General features: G+C 38.7%; 1 protein-coding gene across 5 annotated transcripts in view; it reads right to left on the minus strand.

Moving 5' to 3' along the window:
- Positions 1-15,584, minus strand: part of HBS1L (HBS1 like translational GTPase) — a 122,634-nt gene that overhangs the window by 101,975 nt on the left and 5,075 nt on the right. For 3 of the 5 annotated variants that reach the window (XM_038397311.2, XM_043511009.1, XM_038397312.2), the window contains exons 2-4: positions 13,870-13,935; positions 11,823-11,960; positions 813-1,007 (exon numbers count right to left, since the gene is read on the minus strand). In XM_038397311.2, coding sequence (XP_038253239.1) covers positions 813-1,007; positions 11,823-11,960; positions 13,870-13,935 — 399 coding nt within the window. The remainder of the gene's footprint in view (positions 1-812; positions 1,008-11,822; positions 11,961-13,869; positions 13,936-15,584) is intronic. The other 2 variants (XM_043511008.1, XM_043511010.1) reach the window with 2 other exon arrangements.

Here is a 15,584-nt window from a genome sequence, read left to right on the forward strand (position 1 = left end):
TCCAGTTCTAAATTCATGAGTATCCTATGCACAGCCAGTGAACTTTAATCTAAACCAGTGGTTCCCAAACTGGGGTTTGCGAAATGTTACAGGAGGTTCTCGGGAAAAAATTCCCTAATGGTGGACAGAGCTGTCCCTAGGGAACCCAGGCAGCACAGGGTCAGCAGCCAGAGCCCCTGGACTTCCAAGAGCTAAGCAGATCAAAGTAAGCATGTCTATCACACTGAGGAGATTGAAACTTTAAGACTTCTTATAAGAAATAGAAGGGGAGGTGGATATTTTTTGCTGTTTTTAAAATTAAAAAGGCAGCTAATATTGTTTTTTAAATTATTATGAAGAACAAGTTTAAACTTTGTTGTAATAAGCGTTGTTTGCCTGGACTGTTCGAGACCTGAATGCTTGTGTAGGACGAACTCTGAGTTGGCTTCTTAAATACCTTCATGCTGTTTCACATCTGATACTCCTTGATGAAACATAGGAGCCTTGTCTAATAACAGGCTTATTCAAAGCGATACAAGCTATGAAAGTGAGATCTTGGAAGAGTGTTGCTGTTTTCATAATGTAATAAAAATACTGTAATTATAAATAATAATAATAAAGTGTGTGTAATAAGCCGGTCATAAAAATAAATTTTATATTTCCAAGATCACTGCTTTTATAATTTATACTCAGGTAAAGGAGAAAATCCCTGGAAATATTCATTTTTAGGAGGGCGTTCGTCAGACATGACATTTTAGTGAAAGGGGTTCACAGGTTGTTAAAGTTTGGGAACCACTGATCTAAACCAAAACATAATTAAATAAAAACCATACCTTTTGTTGTCTTTCCTGTAGTCACAGCTTCTTCATTCTTGGTCTTCACATTTTGCTTACTGTCTTGTGCAAGCACAAGATCCAAAGCCTTTTGTACATCAAATTTACTATTCAAAACTGCTTCCACCATCACCTGCTCTGGTACAGCTTCCCCCAGCACTTCTCTCATCTGGTCAAGGCACGAATAAAGACGAGCTACAAAAGACATCAATAGTTATAAAATTATAAAACGCGTTTTCATAAAATAGCATGATAAATTATTAAAACCATACTTGCAATAAATATATTTGGGGTGGGGCAAGAATAGTAATTATAAAATTATTGCAACCTGATTTCTTCCTCTGGCAGGCTCTCTTACCCCCAGCACTGAAGAGGTTTCTCAATTATTTCACCAAAACATTACTACAAGAAATACATTTAATGATTTTTAAATGGTCTTTAAAGGGCTTAATTATGAGGCGTTACCAACATGAACAGTATTCATGCCAAAGAACAAATGCAATTATTAATCTTAAAACTATTCCAAGTAATTTGATAAGACCATGTGATATCCATTTAACAGCACATTTTAAGTGTTTACAGATACTATATTTAACTTTTACAGTAAACTGCATCTTTTCAGACCTTGAAACTTTGCAGCTGAACAAAAATAAATGCTTGCATCTTTAGATTAACGCTTTAGCATTAAAGCTACCTGAAATCTTACCTTTCCTAGAACTGAGAGAGGTTTCTGGGTCTTAAAATCCATATTCTTTGAAGACAGACTTCTCCATTAATATTGCATACATTACAGAAAGTAAAGGGAAATTAAAGGGAGACTGCAGAATAAAGTGATGGACAATCCTAAAAACAATAAACCAAAATCACAGGACTGGAAAGGACCTTGAGAGGTCATCTAGTCCACTCCCCTGCACTCATGGCAGGACTAAGTATTATCTAGACCATCCCTTACAGGTGTTTGTTTCCTGTGCTCTTAAAAATCTCCAGTGATGAAATGAAGGAATATACAAAAGAAATGTCAGTTTAAAACGGAGTATAATTTACTTATTTTAAAGAGAGAGACAAAGTGGGTATTGTAATCTCTCTTATTGGACCACCTTGTGTTTTAAAAAGGACGGGAGATGTTGCCCCTGCCACCTCAAGCTCATGAACCCCTCTTGAAAATCCTATCTATGGGAGCTGAATGATAAAAGGTGGGGGTTTTTTTGGTTTTTTTTTTTTTTTTTTTTTGCAAACATTCAGACTCTATAAAGGAGTGCAGCTCCCAGTTGCCTCAATTCCTTCTCATGAACCACGGAGTCCTATGTGGATAGAGAACTGTCGGGTAAAAGAGAAGGTGGGAGGTAAGTGTGAATGTGCAGAAGCAACTTTCAAATAATCACTATTACTGGGAGGTTTTTTCTTCAATGGATCCCTGCACATTCTGACTAGTGGGGGATTAATGAGTAGTACAGCCCCAGTGGAATGCTGCCTGAAGAGTTCTCAGGAAAAGACTGCAGAACAGCTCTACTAAACCCATCATTAGAGTGTGATGTTAAATTTAAGGAGTTTATAAAAAGAACTCCAAATAGCTGTCCTGTAATGTTCAGCAACTAAGTCAAGTCTAAGGCATGTCACAGACTCAGCAGTGGTCTTACTGAGTAAACCTTAAACCCTGATGGGATATGGACTGCATCTATGTTATAACAAAACTGTGTAGAATCTAATCCTCTGATAATCTCTGGGTGAACAAGGCACTTTTTCCCCATGCAGGCTAAAACCATCTACTGAACTGCATAAAGTTTAGCTATTTTCAAATGGAAAGAGAACTCTTTTCACAGTAAACATATGGAAAGAAGCTTCACCTCCACAGGCTTAGGGAAAAAAGACAGGAGCGGATGGACTGGTTGATGTGGATGCATGAAACCACTTTGGGAATTAACATAGAATGTGACTGGAGGACCAGTGTGTCCTTATTCAGCGGTTCTCAACCTGTGGCCCAATTAGCACACAGCTGCAAACCAGCTCAAGTGCTAAAGGGCAGCCTGCAGACCGGGGGTCAGCCAGGTTCCCATCAGCCCACTGTGGAGGGGTCCAGGTTGCCCCATTGTCCAGCAGGGACAAGGTCGGGACTGCCAGCCCACCCCTCATAGTGGGGGTCCAGGGCAGCCGCCCGGCCCCACAAGCTCCGGGGTCTGTGTCCGGGGCAGCCGGCCTGCCCTACGTGGCGGGAGTCTGGGGTCCAGGGCAGTCACCCGGTCCTGCAAGCTCTGGTCAGTTCTGGCTGGCCTGGGGAGGGTGGCCCAGCAAAGGTCCGGGCAGGAAGGCAGCCAGCCCCATGGGAGTCCAGGTGAGCAGACAGCCGGCCTTGCGCAGCAAAGTTCTGGGGTCCAGGTTCAGAGGCCAGGCTGCTGCTGCCCGGCCACCTGGCCCCTGAAGCTCAGATAGCACACTGTGTATTAAGTTGACAACCATTGCCTTATGTAATGTGGTATGAGATTAGTCATTAGGATTTGTAATTCTTCACTAGCTCTCCTGATAGAAGTAACAGTCATGAGAAATGCCATTTTATAAAGATAAACGTGTAAGGATACAATCCCCCCCAAGGCATTGTTTTCCAAACTTCTGAATGCTGGCTTACTTCTTTGGGAAAATGAAACCAACTGTACCATCTCTGCTACACTGCCATGTGCTGTTAAAGAACTACATATCTTAAATTTATACATCTTCCATGAGCCTTACCCTCCAGGCACCATCCATCCTAGGTTAGTGTTTCCCCAGAAAGATTCACATAATAACTAAGGTAGATCCTCTGTTCACAGGCCTTTTATAGATTCTGAAGCCCAAGATGGGGTGTACACCCCACACTCACCCTTAAGGGATTAATGAAGGCCAGATGGGCGAATTAACCTATTAGGCTGAAGGCTGAGAGAAAAGCCTTAATTAGAAGAAGCTCATCTGTGCAGGAACTGGCAGAGCCTATATAAGCCAAGAGGCTGGCAACAGAAGAGGCTGCTGGGAAAGGCTGCAGTCACTCTGTGGGAAAAGGGAAGAGTGTTTGGAGGCTACAGAGACGTGTAGGCTGCAGTTGTTCCCTGGGAGGAGGGAGTGCTGAAGGTGGCAGACCCAAAGATGGAAGGGAGAGCCCGAAGATTAGGAAAGGGCTCAGGGAAATGCAGCAAGGTACAGAGTGAAACAGACCTTGACTGCTGACTAGAGGATCGCTGAACCGGAACCTGAAGTAGAGAGTGAGCCAGGGTTCCCCAACCAGCCACAGGGGAAGTGGCACCAGCAGGGCAGTATGTAGGAAGACTGCCTGAGCCTGTATGTGGGAAGGCGGAACCCAACCCCCCCGGGAAGGCAGAAGCCAAAATAGTGCCCAAGCCAGAGAACTGAGTCACAAAAAGGCTGCAGCAGCTCCTGGGGCGAGGGACAAGCTGCAGACAAAGAGACAGAGGCAGAGGGACAGTGTGCAAAATCAGGAAGGGGTGCTGACCTGGTGAACTATTCCGCAGAATGACAAGAAGGAAGCACCATACCTGCAGTGAACTGAGCACCCCATCACAAATAAGCAAGTCATATCCATAGGACCACTTCAGCAATTGGACAGGTCCCTGCATAAAATCCTTTCAAACTCACAAGAACAGAGACAGAGCTGCCACTAAAGTCAGAGACATCATGCTCTTGCTGACAAGGCAAACATGAATGACCCTCAAATCCCATACTGGATGACACAGAGACCGTTACCAGTCCCAAAACGCAGATTCATGCTAGAGGATTTTGAAACTGTTCCGGACCAGAAGATAATGTATCTAGAGAAGCTATAATAATAATGGGGATGCTAATATTTAAAACCTCCTCAACAGCGAGGCTCGAGGATGTGGACAGAGTCAGAGATGTGGATAACAGAAAAGTCTCCTGGTGGTTCTGGGAACACTGCATTGTAGACTTCAGTGCTGGTGTAGTTGCTCTGAAATATTATCCTCAAAATGGGGCCAGTGTTTTTTTCTGTTTTGAGACACATTCTCAGTAGTAGATAAAAGGATCTCTCTTCTCCTTTCTCTTGGCAGAAAAATTTAAGAGAAATGTGGCAGAGAGATATATTAAAAGCATGGCAGCTCACATGGGCTGGGTCATCAGGGCCAGACTTCTGGGTTCAAGGAGGCATCATTTTTTCCAAAGGTCTGATAACAAAGCTGTCCGGAGGCCCTCTGAAGTATCAGGTTTTGTTTGCTTGCTGCCAGAACCAGGTTAAAGTGCCTAGGACTCTGGAAGGTTTCAGAGTAGCAGCCGTGTTAGTCTGTATTCGCAAAAAGAAAAGGAGTACTTGTGGCACCTTAGAGACTAACAAATTTATTAGAGCATAAGATTTCGTGAAGTGAGCTGTAGCTCACGAAAGCTTATGCTCTAATAAATTTGTTAGTCTCTAAGGTGCCACAAGTACTCCTTTTCTTTTTTAGGACTCTGGAAGAGTCTTAGCAAGTTTCATCAATGCAGACTCAGTGGTTTATTGATCATCACATTAAATGGAAGAGTCATGGACTTAGACAAACCTGTGCTCAACCTCACTTAAAGTCTAGTGCTGAAGCCTGCATGAAGGCAGATGTCTTCGGCCATTATGTGGTGATGGGCTTCATCACCAAAGACAGACATTATGGGCCCTGGATGGAACCCTGGCCTTCTGGAGTCCCAGCCTGTGCATTCAAGTTTTCTCTCATGACATATAGAGTCAGAGTTGTCTGTCCCTACAAGCTTGAGTTGAGAGAGCCTTGCAAACCAACCCAACATTACTACAGAGCAGGTCCTCCCAGACAGATGAGACACCATGCATGCACATCAGACTTCCCCCCCAAAATTGCGGGATATCACAAACCTTTTGGGAGACCAGATGTAGGACCACTGAGGTTTCAAAGAGACAACTGAGGGGGGAGTAAAAAAAGAAAAGGAGTACTTGTGGCACCTTAAAGACTAACAAATTTATTTGAGCATAAGCTTTCGTGAGCTACAGCTCACTTCATTGGAATGCATCCGATGAAGTGAGCTGTAGCTCATGAAAGCTTATGCTCAAATAAATTTGTTAGTCTCTAAGGTGCCACAAGTACTCCTTTTCTTTTTTGCGAATACAGACTAACACGGCTGCTACTCTGAAACCTGTTATTATGTGAGGGGGGAGTATAATAGAGGTCTATAAAATCATGTGTGGAGAAAGTGAATAAGGAAGTGCTATTTACCCCTTCACATAACACAGGGATGAGGGGATACACAATGAAATCAACAGGCAGCAAAGTAACATAAAGAAGGACTTCTTCAAACAACGTACAGTCAACCTGTGGAATTCACTGCCGGGGATACTATAAATGACAAAAGTATAACTGGGTTCAAAAATGAAAGAATTAGAAAAGTTCATGGATCCATCCAATAGATCCATCAATGGCTATTAGCCAAGATGATCAGCAACTCAACCCCTACACTCAAAGTCCTTAAAGCTCTGACTGCTGGAAGCAGGGACTGGACAACAGGATGGATCCTCAATAAATACCCTATTCTGTTCACTCTCTCTGAAGTTTCTGGCACCAGCCACTGTTGGAAGACATGATCCTGGAACTGATGGACCACTGGTCTAATCAAGTATAGCCATGCTTTATTTTTATGTAAAGTTGTGCAAGTTACACACAAAAAAACAGAAATCTTTCTCAAAACTACTAAAAATTCGCTACTAACTACAAACACACCCACACACGTATATAAAGCTGAGAAGACGTGCTAAGTAAGGGTCTGAAGGTGCGGGCATGGACGCAGCAAGGGTTTCTGTATACTCTCCACCACAACAGTAAAGAAACTGATGATGGTAGAGTCAAAGATTACAAGACCAAAGGGATCATTGTGATCATCTAGCCTGAACTCCAGTATAACACAGTTCACAAAACCTCCCCAAAAGAATTCCTAGAGCATATATTTAAAAATTGTCAGTGATGGAGAATCCACCACAATAGTTGGTAAAACTGTTCCAGTGGCTAATTACGCTCACTGATAAGACTTATTTCCCATCTGAATTTATTTAGCTTCAACTTCCAGCCATTACATTATACCGATCTCTACTAGACCGAAGAGCCCATTATTAAATATTTGCTCCCCATGTAAATACTTACAGACTAATCAAGTCACCTCTTAACCTTCTCTTTGTTAATCTAAATAATTGAGTTATTTGAGTCTGTCACAATCAGGCATGTTTTCCAATCCTTTAATCATTCTCATGGCTCTTCTTTGAGCCTTCTCCAATTTACTACCTCCTTCCTGAATTGTGGACACCAAAATAGGACACAGTGTTCCAGATGCAGCCACACTAGTGCCAAATATAGAGGAGATAAAACCTGTTTACTCCTACTCGAGGTTCCTCTTTATGCATCCAAGAATCACATAAGCTCTTTTGGCACAGCATCCCAGTGGGAGCTCATGTTCAGCTGACTATGCACTATGACTTCCAAATCTATTTCATAATCACTACTTCCCAGGATAGAGTCCCCCATTCTGTAATATGACCTACATTCTTGTTCCTATTTGTATACATTTACATTTAGCTATATTAAAACATTTTGTTTTCCAGCACCCAGTTATCCAAGCAATCCAGATCACTCTTAATCATTGACATGTCCTCTTCATCACTTACCACTCCCCCAATTTGTGTGTCATCTCCAAATCTTATCAATGATGCTGACAGGTTTTCTACCAGGTCATGGATATAAATCTTAAATTAGCTCAGAACCAAGAACTGATGCTGGAAACACACATGCTTGATGACAATTACATTTTGACACCTAACAGTTGGCCAGTTTTTAAACCATTTAAAGTACAAGACTTTAATTTTTTAAGAGACACAAGGTGGGTGAGGTAATATCTTTTATTGGACCAACTTCTGTTCATTAAAGAGGCAAGCTTTTGAGCTCCACAGAGCTCTTCTTCGGGTCTAATTCGGACAGCTGGCCCAACAAGAGATATCACCTCATCCACCTTGTAGGTTTCATATCCTGGGATCAATATGGCTACAACAACATGGCAAACAACATACATTTATTTTATATCATTCTAATTTTTTTTAAATCAAAATGTTGTGTGATACCAAGTCAAACACCTTACAGAAGTCTCAGTATATTACACTAACACTATTACCTATATCAACCAAACTTGTTATCTCATCCAAAAAAGGTATCAAGTTAGTTTGACAGGATCTATTTTCCATAAACTCATGTTGATTGCATTAATTACATTACCCTATTTTAATTCTTTATTAATCAAGTCCCATATCAGCTGCTCCATTATCTTGCCCAGGACTGGTGTCAGGCTGTCAGGCCTAAAAATTACCCAGGTCATCCCATTTACTGTTTTTAAATATTGGGACATTAGATTTCTTCCAGTCTTCTGGAACTTCCCCACTGTTCCAAAACTTACTGAAAAGCAACCTTAACAGTCCAGTGAACTCCTCAGCCAGCTCTTTTGGAACTCTTCGGTGCAAGTTATCTGGCCTTTCCGATTTAAGCATGTCTAACTTTAGCTTTTGTTTAACATCCTCCTGAGATACTAGTGGAATGGAAAGAATGTTGTCGCCATATGTGAGACAATATCTCTCCCTCCCCGCATACAGAGCAGAAATATTTATTGAACACTTCTGCCTTTACTGCATTATTACGGATAATTCTACCATTTCCATCTAATAATGGATCAATACCATTGTCAGGAGTAGGAGTACTTGTGGCACCTTAGAGACTAACAAATTTATTTGAGCATAAGCTTTCGTGAGCTACAGCTGTAGCTCACGAAAGCTTATGCTCAAATAAATTTATTAGTCTCTAAGGTGCCACAAGTACTCCTTTTGTTTTTGCGAATACAGACTAACACGGCTGCTACTCTGAAAATTGTCAGGAGTCTTTTTGTTCCTAACTTTTTTTAAAAAAAAACCTCTCTTAGTGTCCTTAACTCTGCTGACCACAAATTTCTCCATGTGTCCCTTAGCTTCCCATTATTCTACAATTTCTAACTTCCAATTTATATTCATTATTATCAACTTCCTCTTATATATATATATATATATATATATATATATATATATAAATTTTTTAAAAAATGTATAGCTCCCTTCACTTCCCCTCTAAACAAGGTCAGTTTTTAAACCAGTACAACATTCTTCCTCTATTGTGGCTTTTGGGGCATCTAGTAAAGTGTTCTTAAATGATTCCCAATTCTCATTCACATTTTTCTGATTAAATTCTTCCAGCGAGCTGACTTGGCTCAAAATTGTTCTCAGCTTTGTGAAATTTGCCCTATTAAAGCACCTAGTACATATATTACTGGTCTGGCCTTTATTCAGCTTGCACATTATAAATGTGATCAAGTGACGATCAACCGTGCTCACTCATACGTTCTCTTATACAAGTGCCAAATGGCATTACTCATGCTACATCAGAGTCAGTTTTCAAGAGGGTTTGTGCAACCAGCGCATTGTTCCCCTTAAATGGAAATGTACAGAGGCTCTCAAAAATGATGATACAGTATTCAGAGTAAAGTTAACTTGGATAGATTCTACATGCTGACTATTTTATGGTATACATTTAACAAACTACATATTTAACAAGAAAACTAACAATGATACATGTAGTATAAGCAATGTGGCTAATTAACAATGGTGGGAAGTCTTTCACAGATCACCAAATCAAACCAGAGAACAGGATAGATTACTCCTTTAACTCCTCCTCTGACACATGTGGAAAGAAAAACTCATATGGGAAATTCAATTTGGGAAATATATGCTGGAAGTCTCATGCAGATAGTAATAAAATATCATTAAAGTTTCTCAAACTTATTTAAGATGGTTTTCTAACACAAAAACTATTGCACCCATATAAGAACTATTTTGGACCTCATTGTGGTGAATAAAGCTGAATTAATCACTGGACTCAGAGTTTGTGGCTGACTAGTGATCACTTATCATGACCTGATTATATTATGGGCAAAAAGAGGATGGTTCCAACCAGTAAAATATATACTTGGTACTTCAAAAGTGCTAAGTTCCAAACGCTGAGAACAATTATGAACAAAATTGGTTGGGAGGAAAATTCAGAAAGAAAAATGTCAATGAAAATTGTGAGTTCTTTAAAGAGTTTATTAGTTGACCAAAAAGATACAATTCTACTATCAAAAGAGAGGACAACTTTGGCTAAAACCTATCCTGGTTTAATTCCCAAGTGGAGGCAGTAATTAGAAATGAAAAAGCAATTTATAACACATGAAAAATAGATAGCAATCGATAAAAATTAGAAATTAAAAGTGCTGAAAATTGATTAGGGAAGCTGAAGGCAACAGGGAAAAATATATGCTTGGCAGAACTACGGACAATAAAAGGTGGAGGTTTTATTTTTGTTTTGTTTTAAGTATGTAAACAATATAAGTAATCTTAATAATGGAATAAGTCCATTTAGATGGAGATGGCAAAATTCTTAATCAGGATGCAGAAAAAGCAGGGCGTTCAATTAATCTTTCTGGTGTGCATTTGAAAAGAAAGCAGGATAATGAATTTATAACACATGAGGATGATGAAGTCCCTTATTAACCAAGGAGGACATTAAATCTCATTTACCAAGGATAAACATATTTAAAATCAGGAGGTCCAGATAACTTGCACCCAGAAGTCCAAAAGAGTTGGCTCGAAGACCTCTGGCCTGCTGATGTTAATTTTTAATATATCTTGTAATACCGAATAAATTTCAAAAGGTTGGAAGAGTACTAATGTTGTGCCATTATTCAAAAAAAAGGGCAAGTGAGATAACCTGGACAATGGCCCTATTAGACTGACACAAATCCCAGGCAAAGTAATGAAAAGCTGATACAAGATTCAATTAATAACGAATTAAAGGATAGAAATATAGTTAATGCCAGTAAACATGGCATAAAAGAAAAAAGGTCAAAAAATCTGATTTCATTCTTTGATGAAATTACAAGTTTGGTTGATAAAAGGTAACTGTGAAGACAGATGTAATATACTTACACTTCTGTATGACAATTAACTTCATACCGCACAACCTTCCAATTAAAAAATTAGCACTATACAATCAGTATCAACAGAGCGCACACAAAATGGATTAAAAACTGGCCGACAGATCTCACAAAGTTTACAACAGGGAATTGTCATTGAATGGGAATATTTCTAAAGGGGGTCCAGAGGAATCGGTACTAGACTTTAGTCAACGTTTTCATCAGTGACCTGGAAGTAAATATAAAAACACTACTGACAAAACTTGCCTCTGACCACAAAGATTGGCAGAGTAGTAAATAATGACCAGGACAAGGCAGTCACAGAGAGAGATCTGGATCTCTTGGTAAACTGGAGCCACTCAAACAAAATGCATTTTAATACAGCAAAATGAAAGTTATACAGTCAGGAAACAAGGAATTCAGGCCTTATCTAAAGAACGGGTGGGGTGTCTGTATTCTAGAAAGTTATAACTCTCAAAAGGATTTAAGAGTCATAGTGGCCAAGCAACTCAACAGGAGTTTCCAGTGCAAAGCTGTGGCTAGAAGAACAAATGTAATCCTTGGATAAACAGGGGAGTTGTAAGAAAGAGTGGGGAAGCGATTTTACCTCTGTATGACACTGGTGAGACCAGTACTGGAATACTGTACCCAGTTCTGGTGTCCACAAAAAGAAGTAGCGGTGACTTGACTATAATATATAAGTATCTTCACAAGGAGAAAATACTGGGACTCTTTAATCTAGCGGAGAAAGACATAAGATTCAATAGCTAGAAATTGAAGCCTTCTAGAGATTATTTTTAAATGTATTATTAGATATGACCATTTCTTAGAATTCATGGGTATTCTACTATTTGGCCCCAAAATGATGGGCAGTTTGATAAAGATAGTTAGTAATAAAAGTCAGTTAGCAATAAAAGATAATTTAATACAAGAGGATTTCAACAAAGGTCTTTAAATCACAGAAGAATGAAAACACGATTGAACTGATTAACTGTTCTTAAGAATTACCTTGATCAACTCCAGTTAGCTGATGATTGGATGTAATATTCTTGGCAGGTTCTTGCACATCTTCATAGCCATACTCTTCTTCTAATCGTTCAGCAAATGCTGAGGGTTTGTCACGTCTTGAATAAATAAACTGAGCAGCTACAACAACCAGGAGCAGAACATTAAAAAAAAAAAGTTTCCCTTCAAACAAGTATCCCATTGTTTGAATACAAAAGCTAGCTAAAAAAAATACGTACTGATGGTAGCCTGCATTAATTAATCTGGAAAAAAGAATCTCATTTTGTAATTATTAGCCTAGAGGACTGCACTGGGCAAAGGAAAGTCCATACTTAAATACTGCAGATGGCCCTCTTCCACCAATAGAGGAGAGACCCTATGCAGAAGTCAATATCCATGGACCTTTTAATATAACGCATAATTCTACCCAGTTCAGTATTCTGTAACAAAAAAAATCAAGTTAATGAAGACTTTCAAAGGCAAAAAAAAATTCTAGACCAAGAGTACTCAAGTATTTTTACTTAGGACTCAACTTATAACTTCATGACCCCAAATCTCAAAAACCTTTGCACTGTCTCAGCTTTAAAAAAAGCACATTAGCCAGAATTAGTTTTAAAGTCCAGTGTGGTGTAGGGTTAAAGTACCATTTACTAGTTTCTATCTATTCATAACAAAGTTTATTCAATTAATTCAGCCCATTTTTCTATTCTTGAGCTTTAATTTTTACAAATACAGGCCATGATTCAAAGCATATGTTTAGCATATGTTTAAATTTTAAACACATGCATAAATCCCACCCCTAATAAGCGAAGCAACTAAATCATATGCTTAAATGCTTTGCTGAATCCTGGCCCTAGTTATTATTCATAATTTTCAAAGTTTATGTAAAGAAATTTCATACTAGGAGTCGTCTGTGAACATTCACTACAACTATTTGCCATATTTTATTTATGGTGTGTGAGCAGATTCTTGAGACATTTGGTTTTGTTTCTACTTTGTCACTGGATGGCTAAAGCTTTTTAAAATGAGAAAAGCAAACCTTGTCCACACACACACATTCTAGCTTCCATGCAAAAACAAGAGTTCAGTGACTCCGCAAACATTGGTGTAATAATAAATAATAATAATTTCTACAAATGATCACGAGTAGCAAAAACACACACCATACAGACATGGTCAAAGAAAATAGCTATTCATTATTTGACCAAGTGGTCCCATACACCATAATGTAATATTTGCAAAACGCCAATTTTTATACTGAACACATACAAATTTGATAATCTCATCTTTTAAGAAGTTATAGTTTTAGCAAATATTTCTTAAAGGCACATCACCCAATAGTTTATATTCAATCATCTTAGTTGCTGCAACTATTTGCAAAGCTATTTTTCTAGATGTAACCAGCATTAGGCACTTTTTAAATAAAAGCTGTTGAAATATTTTGTAGAGAATCAGGTGCACACAAGCCCCAGCACAGCTATGCAACCCACTTGCTTAAAAACAGAATACATCTAGAGAGTGTCTTCATTTGTTTGTTTGTTTATTTACAAGGTGAGAGGCCCTCCTCACTCCTTACAAAAAGGACAAAAAAAACCACCAGCAAAGTTTAAAAATGAACACGAAGCAATTTAATTTTAAATAGGGGAACATGACCAAAAATATCGTTAAAAGGTACCTATGTCTGCAACTGCTTACTATAAAGAGTAACCAGACTGACAAATGACTATATTTTTAAAGGTATTTAGTTGCCTAAACAAGCAGATGTGTGTCAAGTGCCTAGGACCCTAATTCCAACTGATTTCAATAGCAGTAATGCACCTAAATACTTTTAAAAAATCTGGCCCACATAGCTTTGGAAATAAATATATGTTTTTGCAACTGCTGCTCCAATCACATTCCAAATATAGCACTACTCAGCCAGCCTTGCCTTGGTTGACTTCTCAGTTCTTTTACCCATCAGAAAGTCCCAATATTCTCTATAATTTTTTATCATCTATACTTGTTCAAATTTCTCCAAATGAGACTTGCATAGACAAACATTTGAACTAACCTGTTGAAGGGGAAATACAACAATCATCCTCTACTGATTGGCCATAAAGATCATCATCTTCAAAATCTAAGAGGCAGAAACAGTAAGAATTAATCTGCATATAATTTATTTTTAAATATTTAACAAGTATGGAGTGCTTAAAAGCAATTTCTTAAATATTTTTAAAAACCCTCTCCCCAATTACATTATAATAATTATTCCACTTCAGTATTTCTACGGTTCATCAATAAAAAGTGTCTTTTAATCAGCTATTAGTAAGAATAGTAATATCTGTATTGTTAATATTCAATAGGCTAAGTATAGGACAGTGAAAAAAATTCAAGAACCTTCTAATTCCTTTTCTGCACCCATCTAACATGGAACCTAAGCACATCATGGGACTGTCTGTATAGGAATATATATGAAATAAAATAATAATCAGCATATTTCCTACTAGAATATTTAACTTCAAAGATAAATTTATAAAACCACATACCTAAAGTACTTTCATGTGCACTGAGCATTCACACACGCAGGATGGTTTAGTATAAGATACTACAATAGAACACACTTACACAAAAGAAAATGTAACTACAACTGTACTTCTATTACTGTACTATATTATATAACATAGTACATAACAGAGAAGGGCTACTAGGATGATCCGAGGAATGAAAAACCTGTCTTATGAAAGGAAACTCAAGGAGCTTAGCTTGTTTAGCCTAACCAAAAGAAGATTGAGGGGAGATATGACTGCTCTCTATAAATATATCAGAGGGATAAATACCAGAGAGGGAGAGGAATTATTTAAGCTCAGTACCAGTGTGGACACAAGAACAAATGGATATAAACTGGCCATCGGGAAGTTTAGACTTGAAATTAGACAAAGGTTTCTAACTATCAGAGGAGTGAAGTTCTGGAATAGCCTTCCAAGGGAAGCAGTGGGGGCAAAAGACCTATCTGGCTTCAAGATTAAACTCAATAAGTTTATGGAGGAGATGGTATGATGGGATAACACGATTTTGCCAATTAACTGATCTTTATTCATGGTAAATAGGCCCAATGGCCTGCGATGGGATGTTAGATGGAGTGGGATCTGAGTTACTACAGAGAATTCTTTCCTGGATATCTGGCTTGTGAATCTTGCCCACAAGCTTAGGGTTTAGCTGACCGCCATATTTGGGGTTGGGAAGGAATTTTCCTCCAGGGCAGATTGGAAGAAGCCCTGGGGGGTTTTTCGCCTTCCTCTGTAGCATGGGGCACGGGTCACTTGCTGGAAGACTCTCTGCTCCTTGAAGTCTTTAAACCATGATTTGAGGACTTCAATAGCTCAGACATAGGTGAGAGGTTTATTGCAGGAGTGGGTGGGTGAGATTCTGTGGCCTGCATTGTGCAGGAGGTCAGACTAGATGATCATAATGGTCCCTTCTGACCTTAATGTCTCTGAGTCTGTAACAGAAAATTATACTAAATGCAATTATTTCAGCCAAAAAAACAAGAATCCTGTACCATTTTTGAAATATAACATACATTTTCCCAACCAGGAATTTCTCTGCATTCAACAAATTGATTGGTCTAATCTTCAGGGTTTGAAAGATTTCCCCAATATTTTCTAGCAACGTGAAGAACACCAGTGTTGCCATCCCCCAGCTATTCACATTAAAAGATTAAAACAAAAAAAAAAACTATAGCACTATCAACTTTCTATTTTGGAAAACTTTAACAATTGTAGTTTA

This window comes from Dermochelys coriacea, chromosome 3, assembly GCF_009764565.3.
Source record: "Dermochelys coriacea isolate rDerCor1 chromosome 3, rDerCor1.pri.v4, whole genome shotgun sequence".
Taxonomy (NCBI): Eukaryota; Metazoa; Chordata; order Testudines; family Dermochelyidae; genus Dermochelys; species Dermochelys coriacea.